This window comes from Fukomys damarensis, unplaced genomic scaffold (genome assembly GCF_012274545.1).
Source record: "Fukomys damarensis isolate Sample0158 unplaced genomic scaffold, DMR_v1.0_HiC HiC_scaffold_27, whole genome shotgun sequence".
Classification (NCBI taxonomy): domain Eukaryota; kingdom Metazoa; phylum Chordata; class Mammalia; order Rodentia; family Bathyergidae; genus Fukomys; species Fukomys damarensis.
The window spans coordinates 628,298-643,453 of NW_022900939.1; the positions used below are offsets into that span (position 1 = coordinate 628,298).

Here is a 15,156-nt window from a genome sequence, read left to right on the forward strand (position 1 = left end):
GACAGAGCCCCTCACGGTCCCCCAGCACTCACGTGACAGCATGCCTCATGCAGAAAAGGCTTCCATCAAGCTCTTCTGACCTGTGTGATGGGGAGGTTGCCTGGTCCTAAGGCCCTCGTGGCTCCTGGCACTCTTAACCCCTGGACACCAGATCCATGCAGCCCCCAAACTAGGAAGAGGCGATGTTTCAGCCCCAGGGGGGTAAATGGACAGTGCAGCATCAGTTCTAAAACGGGTTTAATGGAAGGCGAGCTCTGTGAGCCAGGGAGATGCCCATGCTCGGGACAGGCAGCCGGTGCCTCCCTGCCTGGGCATGGGCCCGCACAGCTGTTCCCAGGGCAGAGCCAGCATGTGGGGAGGGGCCTGCAGTGAGCAGGGAGACCTCGAGTGTCACTGGGCACAGTGCCCCACTCGGTCACCTTGGTTTCCGCTGAGCCACACTGGCAGAGGGTGGACAGGATGTCCATGGCCAGCAGGGGGAGCAAGGGAGGCTCTCACCCTCCTGGGACTTGGCAGGACCGTCACCAGGCTCCCAGGACTGCGGTGATGGGCATGAGAGCCCCAGGAAGGGTGGCATCCACACCCTGGCTGGAGCAGCAGCTGGGAGAGGAAGAGCCCCACACCCACAGTCACACGATGCTGTGGTGCCACACGCAGGGCCAACATCCGGGAAATGGCAGTGCTTGGGGCTGCACCAAAGTCCAAGCCTCTACACTGGCTGGACTCTGCCAAATCCCAAGACCCACTTCCTGTGGAACTGCCCAATCTGCACAGAGAAGGCCGCACGCAGCAGCGGCCAGGGCATGAGGGTCCTGCCCAGACAGAGACCAAGGAGTCCCTGCTGAGACGCCAATGACAAGAGAAGCGGAAACAGCAGCTGTCTGGAGGGAGGCCGACCTCAGGCAGGTTCAGGTGGATGGCTCTTCCGTGGGGCGCAGACAGCGGCGACTTCCAGGAGCCCCTGCCCACATCACTCCCTGTCGCACAACAGGGGCTGCCAAGAGGGCAGAGCCCAGGGTTAGTGGACCCAGCCTGCAGCCCTCGCCCCAGCCACCAGGTCTGTGGGGAGGCCTGAGCCCCGCAATACATCTGTCAGGCCCCACTACCACAGCCTGAGGCTGGCAGAGCGGAAGTGAGTTCTTGCCCTCCTCAGGCCAGAGCCACAGGAACTGGGGAGGTTCCTGGAGCCCTGAGCCAGGACAGGGCACCCTACCACCAGCCGCCACCTCCCCGCCCCTCCGTTCCTGGTGAAACCGCCACACCGTGCTCCCCCCATCCTTCCTGGGCAGCCCCATAGACCTGGCCTAAGCCAGCCCAGGACAGGGACCTCAACCAGACCTGTCTGTCGGCCAAAACACCTGGCTCAGGGCACTTCCACGATGAAGCCAGGAGGACATAGAGGACCAGTATCCCAAAGGCCACCACCAGCAGCCCTGTGCTGTTGGCAAAGATGGCCTCACTGGGCAGGCTCTGGTATGGCATGGTGGCATTCTTCCTAGGGTGACAAAACACAGCTGTGAGAGGCCACTGGTGGGGAGAATGCTCTCCTGGGGCTGTGTGCGGCCTAGATCTTGGCTGACTTGCTCAGTCCCTGCCACCACAATACCTGTCAGGTGCTTGAGGCTCCGATCCCAGCACCCTCACCTGCTGCTGTCCCTTGGGCGAGTCACAACCTTAGTGCTCTGATTTGTTGTTTGGGGCCAGGGTGTCTCTGGGTACGTAACTATCACTGTGTAGCTCGGCTGGCCTGCAACTTGCTGAAGTGCCCCGGCTAACCTTGAACTCCCGATCCTCCTGCCTCAGCCTCTCAAGGGCTGGGGTGACAGGCCCAGCCCGCCACACCCAGCTTTCATGTCCTCTCTCAGTGGTAGTGACAAGGCCATGGAGATCGTAGGGCAGATGAATGGGTTTCAGCTCTGACAGGAGGCTGAGTGCTGTCGGCATCTGCTGACCAGCTCACTACCTCGGCCCGAAGGACGACAGCCACAGGCCTGGCGGGGTGCTGGCTCCAGTGCTATGCACTGCTTACACCTCAGACCCGCGGCCTCCCTACCTCAGCCTCGGGGCCCCATGCACTCACAGGCTGAAGAACAGCTTCTCATTGATGCCAGAGATGACGGACGCCATCGACAGAGACAGGATGGCGGCTCCGAAGAAGATATGGAGCGGCTTCAGGAGGCCGCGCAGCCACAGTGATGCCCAGGGCAGCAGGAAAACGGCAAAGCCCAGGAACCACTGTGGGAGGAGGGAGGAGAGAGGCCCTGTCATGCTGTGCGACCTCCAACCCCACGGCCCCAGGGGCTCTGCCCGCACACGTGGATGCCCCCACAAGCCACTGTGCACTGCCCCAAGGCACACACTGGTGTGGGCCCTCGCTGACACCACCTCAGCCCCTCACATGAGGCCCTCTACAGCAGAAGCCACCTCTATTAGAGGGCAGGGATGGGGTGGCAACAGCCAGTGGGGCCTTGCTGTGAGCAGAGGGAAGGGCACCCACCTGGCAGGCAAAGAGGATTGTGGCAGCCAGGCCCAGCCAGCTGTGCAGGGAGTAGAGGTGGGTGATCCTGGCGCGGCTGTGATACCGGAAGACAGCGACCAGCCCCACCACAGTGAGGACGAAGGCCCCCAGGTGCAGGGCCGCATGCAGGGCCTTCCAGGGCAGCCGAGGCCCCAGCCGTGCCTGTGGCAGGCGGTACACCAGAGATGCTGCAGGACAGAGAGCATCCGCTGGGGCCCGACGCCCACCCAGCCACCAGCCTTGGTGTCCTCTGTGTGGCCATCACAGGATAACAGCCACCACAGGGGGCGGTGCCTAGGACCCCAGCTGCTCTGGAGGCTGAGGCAGGAAGATCATGAGATCAAGGCCTGCCTGGACAACTTAATGAGACCCTGCCTCAAAATAATAAAAGTTTAAGAAAAAAATGGGAAGGCCTGTGGATATAGCTCAGGGCAAGGCCCTATGTTCAATCCCCAAAGCCTCAAAGAAAGAAACACCTGCCATTCTGTCGCTAGTTAAGTGTGGTTTGAACACAGCTGCCAAAAAGCACCAGCTCATCAAACCAAATTCTAGCAGCCAGGGTCATCTGCCAAGAGCTCAGGCCTTGGCCTGAGGCAGAGGCCACTCCTGTGATCCAAGCTCTCCAGGAGGCTGAGGCAGGGGGATCACAAGTTCAAGACCAGCTGGGCAATACAGGCAGACTCCCATCTCCAGAGTAAATTATAAAGAAGGAAAACAACACAGGTGTGAAGGTCAGTCCCGGCTCTGTCTCTTAGCTGCTCCTAGGGACCAAAAAGGGGAGGTCTGCAAAGCAGGAGGGAGCTGTGAACCGTGATCAGTGTTGCCATGCTCACCTTTTTATTTTCTTGGTACTGGGCATTGAATTTAGAACCTTGCGCTTGCCAGGCAGGTGCAGTGCTCAGCCTCCTGAGTCAGAGATTACAGGGAAGCACTACCACGCCTGGCTCGTTTATTCCCCTTTTACAAATGGAGAAGGGGGCTCGCTTCCTATTTCTGTTCTTTTTTTTTTTTTTGAGACAGGGTCTCACTATGCAGTTGAGACTGACCTTGAACTCACTGTGTAGCCCAGGCAGGTCTCGAACTCACAGCGATCCTCCTGCCTCAGCCTCCCGAGTGCTGGGATTACAGGAGGGCACCACCACGCCCAGCTTACTTCCTATTTCATAAAGCAATTATTTCAACTTGTGGGACAAAGAGCCCAGAAGGGAGCAAACCTGAGTCAAGCCTTGGCCCTTCACTCCCAGCAGGCAGTCGGATGCAGCTCTAGAGCACAGCCATGCACTGCTTTACTGTGGCTGCATGTAACTGAAGCCTGCCTGTTTCTGTTTTATTTTACCTGCAGCACTGGACACTGAACCTAGGCCTTCCCACTGAGTAACATCCTCAGCCCTCGTTTTATTTATCTGTTTGTTTATTTTCTGAGACAGGCTGGCCTGGAATGGCAGCGCTCCTCCTGCCCTTAGACTCCCAAGTGGTGGGAGGACAGGTGTACGCCACCACACCCGGTCCTCATTTTAGTATTTTTGATTTTGAAAACTGGCTTTCCCCAGGGTGCTATGGTGCCTAGGTGGGGATGGAATTTAAGACCCTCCTGCTTCAGCTCCCCAGAGTGAGGATATGCCAGGCACGCACCCCCACTCCCTGCTAAAAGCCTGCAGGGTTTACTGTCTGCCCCTTGACAGGAAGTTCACCCACTCCGGCCCCAAGTACCTGAGATGCCCCTGCCCTTACCAGGCTTCCCCGAATGCCCTCCCCCCACGCTGACCTCACTCACCGGCTCCATAGAGCACCACCATGCCCGACACCATGAGCACTGGGTGCCAGTTGAACATGTACTGGCCGCCATCCCAGGCAAAGCCACCACGCCAGTGCTGAGCCCAGTAGGTAGTGCAGAGGACACAGAGGAAGCCCAGGGCACCCAGTAGCAGGCAGGCCAGGTAGAAGCCCCTGGAAGCCATCACCATCGGTGCTCCTGGAAGGGGCAGGGAAGTCACTGTCCTGGTGGGCCAGACCAGCTGCCCTTCACAGCCCAGTGGCCTCTGGGCCCAGGATGTGGACTCTGCTTCAGTCCCCGGCCACCTGCCTGGGCACTGCCCCCAGGAGGCCTCTATGGCCAGGGGCCCCCAAATGAGTGCAACTCACAGCAGCACCTGGCAGGGTTGTAGTTTTCCAAGCTTTTCATTATTTTTGTTGTTCTATTGGGGATGGAATCCAGGGTTGCACACATGCCAAAGTGCTGTACCACGGAGCTGCATCCCCGAACACTATTTCATTTTTATTTTGAGACAGCGTCTTGCTAAGTTGCCCAGGTTGGTCTTCAACTTGAGATCCTTCTGCCTCAGCCTCCCAAGTACCTGAGATTATGTGTGTGCTATTATGCCCAGCTGAGAATTTTGGATTTTGGAATATTTGCATGTTGCGTTTTTTGAGCTTCATTTTGGTGATCAAAAAGCTTCAGAACATAGTTAGGCATAGCAGTGCACACCTGTAATCTTAGCACTCGGGAGGCTGAGGCAGGAGGTTCACTACAAGTTCCATGTCAGCCTGGGCTACATAGTGAGTTTAAGGCCAGGCTGAACTGCATAAGACCCTGTCTCAAAAAAAAAAAAAAATAGTTTCAGAACACTTCGGATTCTGGAGATGCTCAAGCTGTTTTACAAGGCTGCCTGGGACACAGCCCTATGGCTCTCACTTCTATAGAAGGTTCATCCTCCCTAGAGGGGTGACTCCAGGGCCAGCACCACCAAGGGGGGAGCTAGGCCTTCATCTTGGGCTCCACTGCACTCCCCCAATCCAGGGCCACCCACAGGTGTCTCCAGCCTGAGACTTCTGCTTTCTCCGCTCTGGGGAAAGTCCAGGGAAGGAAACAGGAAGCGAGAACTCACACTCTAGAAGGCAAGCGGGTAATTTTAGGGTTTTCCACAAGTGCTGGATGAACTCAGGAGCCAGCTCTGGTTTCAGGCCTGGTAGTCACATCCCCCCACCCCCCTGCCCCCAAAGCTGCTCTGAAAAGCCAGGCCAGGGCCTGGGTATGCAGCTCAGGGGCAGAGGGCCAGTCCAGAACGCCAGGCCCAGTGCCACGCCTGACGTCAAGGCAGCCACCTGGTCTCCGCCCCACAGACTTCTGGCATTTGAGGGCCCGGACTCTGGTGAAGCAGTGGGACACCCAGGAGAGCCCACACCGGACTTGTACCTTCAGGCCTGGGCTTGCTCCTCACAGCTGGAGCAGCGCACTTTGCGCCCGTGCACCTGTTTGCACCTGAAAGAGGCACAGCAGTGAGAACTCAGTTTTGAACGCCAGCTCCAAGCACCGAGTCTGGAGCAGCAGCAGCAGCAGCACATCTTACACCCGAGGAGACAGGCACAGAGCCAGGAAGGCACAGTGTTAGGACAGTAAGTGGGTGTCTGACCCTCTCAGCCCACAGCCCATACTCTCCTCCACCACGGAGTCAGCAGGGGAAAATGTTAAGGAAATTCTGAGAGGCAACTATTACAACACTTCCCATCTATTGCTCTTGTAGGATTTTATCCTGCTAACAAAAACTGCACCTAGCTGGGTGTGGTGGCACACACCTGCAGTCCCAGCAGTCCTAGCTACTTGGGAGGCTGAGGCAGGAAAGATCATTTGAGCCCAGGAGTTCAAGGCCACATTGGGCAACACAAGGAGAACTCATCTCTAAAAAATTACAAACAAAATCCTGAAGGGTCAGGGGATGTGGCTCAGCTGTGCCATGCCTGCCTCACAAGCCCAAGGTCCTGAGTTGATCCCCAGTACTGAAAACAAAAACAAAACAAAAGCCCTGAAGCTCAGTTCCTGCACCTGCCCAAGCCTCTCAGCAGCCCTGATGCCAAGCCATGCCAGCACCGCTCCATGTAACAGGACAGGTCCTGGGATCCCCAGGTGATCCAAGACGGCAATAACTTCTGAAAAAGGACAATGAGGCCAGGCAAGGACAAGGAGTGGCAGAGAAATTCGTGGTGCCCGCCTCATGACTCGGCTACTGAGCTCGGAGCCTTGCTACCCAGCGAGCTGCCACCTCAATTCCTGCCAGGCAGAGAAGCTCCAGCTCACCAGGCCTCCTGTGTGACATTACACCAGCTGGAAGGAGTCCTGGTCAGCAGCATGCTCCAGCATCTGATGACCACTATTTCCAGTCTTTTTTTAAGGCAAGGAGGTACTGGGGATTGACCCAGGGACTTCTAACTGAGCCACCTCCTAGCTCTTTATTTTTTATTTTGAGACAGGGTCTCATTAAATGCTAAGCTGCCCAGACTGGGCTAAAACTTGCCATCTTCCTGCCTTAGCCTTTCAGAGTCCTAGGATTCCAATGTTTTTATTTTCTTTGTAAAAAGAAAAGTAGCCAAGTGTGGTGGTGCTTGACTGTAATTCCAGCATTTGGGAGACTGAGGCAGGAGGATTGCTTTGAGTTTGAGACCCTGTCTCAAAAAACAATAAAAAAATACACACACACACACAAAAGAAAAAGTAAATATGCTCCAAATGGTACCCTGTATCCACACCCTTAGACAAAGTCCCGATTACTGCTGTGACAAGCTTAGAGCAGAGGATGGGACTTTCATGACCGAGAGCAGGGAAGTCATAGCATGCCGACCACAGCACACAGACCAGCCCTCCAGTTCCTGGAATGGGGTGCAAAGGCCCTGATGTGGGTGGGTGCTAGGCTGGGGCTTCAGGAAGTGTTTGCCGCAGCTGGGTCTCCTGCTCTGCGCCCCTCTGCAGAGCCCTGTTCTAACGCAGGAGGCAGCAAACTCTTCCACAAAGCCGCTGTTGGTGCACTGTACTGCAAGAGCAGCCACAGGCAACTATTTAGCAAGTGTGCAAGGCTGTGCTCGTGACCCTTTGTGAACACTAAAATCTGAGTTTGTTGTGATCGTCACGTCAAAAAACTGCTACCCTTTGCAGAGCACGGAGGGGTACGCCGTGATCCCAGCACCTGGGCTGAGGTGAGTCACACTTCCCGCTTGGAGCTTGGCCAGTTAGTGAGGCCCTGCCCAGGACTGGGCTCCAGGGCCGGGGATTTGGCTCAGTGGTCCTGCTGCCTACCTTGCAAGTGCAAGGGCCCAGTTTGATCCCCTGCATCCCCCAAAAAAAACTGGTGTAAAACTGGGCTCCATCCCCAGTACCCCTATAGAAAAATCATTTTCAATCGACATGGAGAAACCATTCAGGTGGCCAGCTGCGGCCTGAGACTTGCAGCCCTTCACCCTGATCTAAGGAATCTACTGGACATAACACTTCCTTCAATCCCTCTGCAGAAGGGTTCTCCTAGTCACTGACATTAAACTTCTGGATCTTTCAGTGATACAAACAGCCTGCTGCGGCATGTGTGCACAGGTCACCCCACCGTCCTAGGCTGCACTGGGACTGGCTCAGGGATGAGAAATGCCTACGTCCCTTTGGTCTCTTGGTCTTCGAAAAAGGCCGTACTGTATGTACTCCACACTCACATTACTTTCAAATTTTAGAGTCACAAACAGATGACAGAACGGTGTGTTGCTCCAACTCAGGAATCCTGAGAACAAGACTTAGAAGAGTCAAGCCCTACACCTTCCCTACCACTAGGGTTAAAGAAAGAAAATGACTTGGCCAAGGCGGGTGGCAGCGCTGGGACAGGCACCCAGATCCTCTCCTCCTCAGTGCCTTTCCCACAGCAGCCCGTGAAACATCAGGACTAGAGGCTTAGCGGCCCAACAGCCCAGGCAGGTCCTCCTTAGCCCCAGCGACCACAGGCTCGGGACTGAGTCAGGGCTGACACCTGTCCCCTCTGCAGGGCCCTTGGTCCCAGCCAACCTCGCGTGGAAAAAGGGACAGGGGCTCCGACTGCTTTCCGCACCTTCCCCAAAGCGTTCCAGCTTTAACAACTATCGCTTGGTAAGGAAGGGCTCTGAGAACAGTGTCCCCTTCCTAAAACAGCAAACAGCTGAAGCCGAGAGAAGTGCAGCGATAGCGCAAAGCAAGGTATCAGCAGAGTCAGCCCTTGAACCCAGGTCCTCACATCCTGGTCCGGCTCCTTCTCACCCCTAGCCAGAGCGGGACGCCACCGGCCGGGGACCCCAAGGCCCGCCTTTCGCCGCTGGGAGCCGCAGCGCCACCGCCCCAGGTCCTGGAGCTAGCGTACGACATCCACAGAAGGCGCCTTCTGCAAAAAGAGCTGCCCACACGCCTCGAGGGCGCTCTTATAGGCTCTCTGAACTTCCGGTTGCGCGCGAGACCCCCTGGGAAATGGAGTGCAAGCCCCATGGTCCGGAAGCACCAAGGTTCCGGTCCACGGCCGCCGTTCCTCCGCGGGCGTTTCTTCCTCACGCCCGGGGTCAGGGCCTTGGAGCACCTCGACACCTCTGCTCTGCACTTCATCCCTCATCCCGAAGAAGCAGAAATGTTCCAGTTGATATTCAGCCTCTCGCCGGGAGTAGCTCTCAAAATGAGCGGAAGATGGGAGGACCAGGAGCAGGCGAGCCCAGAAAGCGAGGGACAAAGATGGCGGCCTGGTGGACACCGAACGTGAAGCGGGGGCCCATCCACTTCCGGAACTTCTGGCCGGCTTCCGGAAGGACGGTGTCCCCATGGCAACCGCCTTGGGCTCTTTGGGGTGAGCGCGGGTGATGAGAGGCCAGAAGCCGGGGTTTCTGTCGCTGTTGCTTTGGGTTTGAGCTTTTGCCAAACAACCCCACTTTTAACTGGAGTGAGAAGAGCCATGAAAACTGCTGTAGGACAAGGCGGGCGGCCAGTGCAGAGCGCTGCGTGGCGGGGGTGAGAGGCGCGTTTCCGGCCGGCAGAGCCCGGGTTGGGCGTCCCTGGCCTGGCCTGCCGAGCCTGCCGGGGTGCAGAACCCCCACCGTGTACGGGCCTCGCTCGCCCACTTGCCGCGAGGAGTAAAGGATGTGGTCGTGTCCAGATGGTTCTCCCTGGGGTGGAACCGGGGACCTTCGCCTCTCCGCCTCTCAGAGGGGTTCTGCGCATCTACGTGTCCGATCAGTCCTGGGATTAAGCGGTGTGCAGGGTTTGTGAAATGTAAAATGCTTTACGGGTGTTCGCTTAATCACTTTGCGACACTTTGGAGCGTTCTGGGAGTTTTGTTTTGAGACGGCGTCTCGCTCTGTAGCCCAGGCTGGCCTGCAACTCGAAGTGATCCTTCTGCCTTGGCCTCCCCAATGCTGGGATTACAGGCATGCATCACCACACCTGCTGCGTTTTGAAATTAGTTAGTAGAGTTGGTGTAGCTGCAGGGTCGCGGGACACCCTCAGAGCAACTCGCGAGTCTTGAGATTTGTGACAGCAAAGGCCCAGCTCCCCTTACCTGGGCCCACTGTGCTCCTGCCCTACCAGGATGTGACCTTTTCAGGGGAGCCCTTTTCGCTTTCAGCTCTTTCCATTGTCACCACCCCCACGTGTGTGAACCCCTTTCCTACCTAGTTATACATCAGGCATCCTTGCAGGAGTTAAGAGCAGAGGGCACCCAGATGGCCCCTTTCAAATCTCAGCTGTTCTGCTTAGCAGCCAGGTAACTTTGGCCTCTGGGCTATTTCTTCTCTGAAACAAGAGCAGTCACAAAGTATCTTCCACCCCTCCTGAGTCTGTGGTGAAGCCGAGTACTGTTAGTGCTCACAGACCTCCTTACACCCTGCAAGTGATGCATAGCAGGTGCTGGCTTTTCTCTAGTTCTGGGGCCATCCATGTGCGTGTGCACCTCATCCCGAGTCTCCCTCTCCTTTTCAGGATGGTCTAAGTCATTGAGTTGCCCAAGCTGAGCTCAAACTCAAGATCGTCCTGCTTCAGCCTCCCAGAGTGTTGGGATTACAGGCGACACCACCACACCCCACTGGGTTTTCGGCTGCTGTTACGGTTACTGTTCACACAGGGGCAGGCGGCTGCTCTGACCTCCGGTCCCCCTGGACTTTTTGTTAGGAACAACTCTGCCTTAAGAGGGTCCAGGCAGAGAAAGGTTTGAGGTTGGGGGCGTTTCCATTGCCGGTTTCCTTTTTCACTAGTCTCTGGAATGGCCCCTCACACACAGTGAGGGCTCAGTCCGTTTTTCAGTGGGTTTCTGATGTCGCCTCTCTTTTCATCCCAAAAGGTCCTTCTCTAGCACAAGAGGAGCAGCCCTGTCTGGGAACAGGTCAGCGCCCCTCCTGGTGTCCAAGAGGGACTGGGATGTGGCCTGGACCCGGAAAGCGGCAGAAAGATGCTGCAGACCAGCAACTATAGCCTGGTGCTGTCTCTGCAGTTCCTGCTGCTGGCCTACGACCTCTTTGTCAACGCGTTCTCCGAGCTCCTCCGCGTGGCGCCTGTCGTCCAGCTGGTGCTCTTCATGTGAGTCCGTGGGGCCCCAAGGCCCGGGCAGGCAGTGGCTGGACTGTGGGGTCTGGGTTCCATCCCAGGGCCACATAAGTGAGGTCGTTGATAGAGAACTATCAGCCAGGAGAAAACTGGACATTGTCTTGGGTTCCTCATGGTGCACGGACACCCAGAGTCTGTGTGTTTCTTCTGACAGGGGCTGGGGACAGGAACAGTTCCCAGAGCAGGGAGGGTCTCCTGCCCTGTCACTTTCTCCTGCGGTTAGGAATGTTGTCTGTGCCCTGCAAGAAGGTTAGGAAATAGCAAGTGAAAGAGTGAGCATAGAAATTAAGATGTGTGATCCCACAGGCCAGTGGTGGTGAACCTGTGGCACATGTGCTGCAGCAGGCTGTTTGTATCAGTTGAAAGCTCTAAAAGGTTCGTCATCACTGCAGAGCTGAGGGTTCGTGGCTCCTCCAGGGCTGTTAGCTGAAGCCAGAGCCCTAGCACAGGCTCCCTTCCAGCGCCTGTGCGCTGGCTGCAGTCGGGGTCCAAGTTAGTGGTCAGGGAAGGCTGCTGCCGCAGGTGTCTCTCCTGGAGCAGGACAGTGGCCATGTCAGGCAGGGTCTGGTCGTTTCTTGCAGATATGTATCACACGCTGTGGGGCAAGGGAGGCTGCCTTCTTTGGTGCGGTCGCGGGGTCTGTCTGGAAGCAGGGCAGGGCCGAGACCGGCAGAGGTGAGGGCAGTGCACCTGTGTGTGATGGACCAGCCTCTGAGACAGGGCGTGGGGAAGAAACGAGCTCTCGGGAGTGCTCGCAGGACAGCCTGTCTACTGTGACTCAGGAGATGGCTGTAGCTTCATGTCATTTTGGTCCTAAAGCCCATGCTGTCACAGACAAGGACAGCCCAACACTGACTCTCGGGCACAGGCCTCCATGTGAGTGCTCTGTTTTCTGTCCACAGCATCCAGGACATTGCGGTCCTCTTCAACATCATCATCATTTTCCTCATGTTCTTCAACACCTTCGTCTTCCAGGCTGGCTTGGTGAGCCTCCTGTTCCGTAAGTTCAAAGGCACCATCGTCCTGACGGCCGCGTACTTCACCCTCAGCGTCTCCTTCCATGTGTGGGTCATGGTAAGCGTGTGGCTCTGAGCCCGAGCAGGAAATCAGTGAAAGGGGAGTGTTCTGGGTTGGAGCACTGGGCATAGGCAGAGTAGTCTGTCCGGACTTCTGTGTGCAAGTTTTTGTTGGGTTGGTTTGTTTATACAGGGCATCGCTATGTAGTTCAGGCTGGCCTTGAATTTACTGTGTAGCCCAAGCTGACCTTGGATTCACAGGAATCCGCCTGTCTCAGCCTCCCAAGTCCTGGAATTACAGGTGTGCGGCACCACGCCAGGCTGTGTAGTTTTGTGTTTTTTGGTTTTTTTGGTACCAGGGATTGAACTCAGGACCTTGCACTTGCAAGGCCGGCAGCAGAACCACTGAGCTAAATCTCCGGCCCTGCCCCAGTCCTTTTTATTTGGAGATGGGGTCTCACTAAATTATTAAGTTGCCAGATGAGGTTCAAACTTGGAAGCCTCCTGCCGCAGCCTCCCAGAGTGCTGGGATCACCAAAATGCCCACTGTCCTTGGCTCAGAAGTAATATTGAAACAATTGGTGTTGTTTTGGAGGAGCTGGGGATGGAAACAGGCCCTGCTCATGCTGGGCAGGCCCTGCCACAGAGCCGCACCAGTCAGCTGTCTGTGCTGAGTGGCTTTGAGTGAGGGCCGGGATTGTCCTCAGCACTCGGTCAACCTCGATTGCTGGGGAGAAGGCCAGGAGCTGCGCTGTTTGTCATTGGCCTGGCTGCACTTTGCTGCAGGGCCTCTTGGGTGTCATCATGCTGGGGCTGGGCTGAGATAGTGGCATTTGGTGGAGCAGCTGGCAGGCAGGAAAGCTATGGGCCCCAGATGCTTCCCTTGGCACCGATGAGGCCTGGGTATGGCCTGGCCTTCCTAGTTTCGGGTTTGCTGTACCTCAGGTGCTGATAGAGCTCAGCACCTCAGGTCTGCGCTGGGGACAGAGCTGGCAGGGAGCACACGTATCTCAGACGCTGAGGCCCCAGGTACCATCCCCGGAGCCACAGCAAAATCAAGGGTCCCAGTCCCTCTGTATCACAACAGCCTCTGTGCTTGGGACCCAGGCAGAGGAGGCCTCGGGCGCCTCCTGCAGGTGTCCTGGCCCTGGTGCTGGGCCCAGAGAAGTTCTAGCTTCACGCACCAAAGCCACTGACTCCAGCCTGTCAGCCCAGGCCTTAGCTGACAAGAGGCGAGCCCGCGTGCCCCGATGGCTGGTTTTCCGTGGAGAAGGCAGCGGGGTGGGAGGTTTCCCTTTACAGCGGAAGGGGGCATGAGGTCCTCCGGGTGGACAGGAGGAGAGCAAGGCATGCTGCTTCTCCCCAGCGGCACCTCGGGAGCTGAGCCATGGGGACATTGGGCTGTGCTGCTGACCTGCCTCTCTCTCCTCCAGAACCTACGCTGGAGAAGCTCCAGCAGCTCCTTGTGGACGAGTGGGCTGCAGGTGCTATTTGTGCTCCAGAGGCTGGGTAAGGACCTTGCGCCGGTGGCCTCCCGGGCCCCACCAGGGCCAGAGCAGGCTGGGGCCTGAGCGCTGCCTGTCCCCTCCCCTCCCCACAGCGGCGGTGCTGTACTGCTACTTCTACAAGCGGACGGCCCTGCGGCTGGGTGACCCACGCTTCTACCGTGACTCGGTGTGGCTGCGCCAGGAGCTCCTGCAGGGCCGGAGGTGACTCGGCCTTCCTGGCGGAGGCCAGCTTGGCTGCTGTGCAGGGTGAGCCAGTGGCTGTGGGCAGCAAGATGCCCTCCTGCACCCTGTGGCTCCTGTGCCTGATTTGCTGCGTGACCACCACACCCTCTGCCTCGCTTCTCTGTCCTGTGGCTCTGTGGGGACAGTGGACACCTGGGCCCCCATTTCCCTGGTGCCTAAGGACACTGTGAGCACTAGCTCTGTGCTTCTGACCAGCGGCACCGTGGACATTTCGATTTCATGCCCAAGGGGTGTTTTTACATTTTATAAATAGGAAATAAATGGGACTCCTTTCTTGTAGACCAGAAGCTGCTGTGCTGCTGGAGCTCCCAGTGGGGTGCGGCCTCACGTCACCTTTCCCCTCCCGCAGTCTGCACACAGTCGGGCACAGCAGTTTCTCCCGAGCTTCAGGTGCTGCCCTCTCCCTGTCCAGTGCGCCTCCTGTCTCCTCCCTCCTCCCATGGTAGGGAAAGTGTGAGCGGCTCCCGAGTCGTTTCCATTGTCTAGTGAGGTACAACAAACCCCAGGACTTGGCACCTAGAAGTAAGCCGAGCAGCTCCACTGGGGGTTCAGTGGGGCTGGGCCGGGCATTGACTTTCTCTGGCCCACGCAGCACTCGGGGTATGTGGCTGATCCAGGGTGACCTCGGGAGGGGTGGTGGGGACTCTGCCCTGGGGCGTGTGCTCTCTCCCCAGCAGCCTGGCCCAGTCTGTTCCGGTGCGGCGGGAAGAGCAAGCAGCCCCAGGTGCCTCAGCCAGGGCCAGCTGGGCAGCCAGAGCTTCAGGGCAGGAGAGCTGGCTGAGCACTAGGTCGGGGCTCAGGTGCTGAGCTCAGGCATTGATGCAGGGACAGCGTCACTTCATCTGCCCATCCCAGGACAGGTGTCTGTGAAACGGGGAAAGCCGCGCATCTGTCCTCATCAGAGTTTGAGGCCAGCCTAGGCTACAGGGTAAGGCCTGACCCCCAAAATAAGAAAAGGTCCTGAGTTCGACTCCAGGTGCCAGCCAAAAAAAAGATCTGTTTAAAAAAAAAGGAGGAATGCACAGGTGATAGCCAGCTCTTTAAGCAAAGGGCCAGAGAGCAGGTATTTCAGGTCTAGGTTGTGGGCTGCACCTGTTTAGCTCTGACCACGGGGATGTGGAGCAGCGGCAACTGTACGTAAAGAGGGAGCTGTGTGTGCTGGGCACGGGAGGCACTGTGGTCCCAGCACTTGGAGCAGGCATGCCCTGAATTCCAGGCGAGCCTGGGCTTCATAGCAAGACCCTGCCTCAGAAGAACAAACAAGGAGCCGGGGATTTGGCTCAGTGGTGCCGCCACCTGCCTTGCAAGTACAAGGGCCGGAGTTTGATGCCTGGTACCAAAACAAAGAACAAGAAAAAGTAAAATGAAAGATTTTAAAGTAGGTTAGAAAGGTAAGCCAAGCACTGTGCTGCATGCCTGTAATCCCACCTGCCCACAGTTAAGATCAGCCTGGTAAGGTAGCCCAGTACAACAATTTTAAAGACTGGAGATTTTTTTTTTTTTTTTTTAGAT

At 57.0% G+C, this 15,156-nt stretch overlaps 2 protein-coding genes across 13 annotated transcripts; one reads left to right on the top strand and one right to left on the bottom strand.

The window, feature by feature from the left end:
- Positions 1-202: 202 nt before the first annotated feature.
- On the bottom strand, positions 203-8,941 carry LOC104868299 (cytochrome b ascorbate-dependent protein 3). 3 transcript variants are annotated; one of them, XM_010633014.3, is made up of 7 exons: positions 8,869-8,941; positions 5,712-5,777; positions 4,293-4,490; positions 2,498-2,706; positions 2,081-2,235; positions 1,339-1,495; positions 203-994 (listed from the first exon to the last, which is right to left on the bottom strand). In XM_010633014.3, the coding sequence occupies exons 3-7, from the start codon at positions 4,480-4,482 to the stop codon at positions 971-973; spliced, it is 735 nt and encodes a 244-aa protein (XP_010631316.1). In that variant the 5' UTR covers positions 4,483-4,490; positions 5,712-5,777; positions 8,869-8,941; the 3' UTR covers positions 203-970. The 3 variants fall into 3 exon arrangements, with proteins under 3 accessions (XP_010631316.1, XP_010631314.1, XP_010631317.1); XM_010633012.3 differs by lacking the exon at positions 8,869-8,941 and adding an exon at positions 8,536-8,804; XM_010633015.3 differs by lacking the exon at positions 8,869-8,941 and adding an exon at positions 8,559-8,647.
- Positions 8,942-9,051: 110 nt separating this feature from the next.
- Tmem138 (transmembrane protein 138) lies at positions 9,052-14,932 on the top strand. 10 transcript variants are annotated; one of them, XM_033756427.1, is made up of 6 exons: positions 9,052-9,129; positions 10,615-10,656; positions 10,765-10,850; positions 11,780-11,951; positions 13,327-13,402; positions 13,494-14,932. In XM_033756427.1, the coding sequence occupies exons 4-6, from the start codon at positions 11,826-11,828 to the stop codon at positions 13,604-13,606; spliced, it is 315 nt and encodes a 104-aa protein (XP_033612318.1). In that variant the 5' UTR covers positions 9,052-9,129; positions 10,615-10,656; positions 10,765-10,850; positions 11,780-11,825; the 3' UTR covers positions 13,607-14,932. The 10 variants fall into 10 exon arrangements, with proteins under 10 accessions (XP_033612318.1, XP_010631313.1, XP_033612320.1 ...); XM_019208804.2 differs by lacking the exon at positions 9,052-9,129 and adding an exon at positions 9,139-9,290; XM_019208805.2 differs by lacking the exon at positions 9,052-9,129 and adding an exon at positions 9,300-9,540.
- Positions 14,933-15,156: the final 224 nt, after the last annotated feature.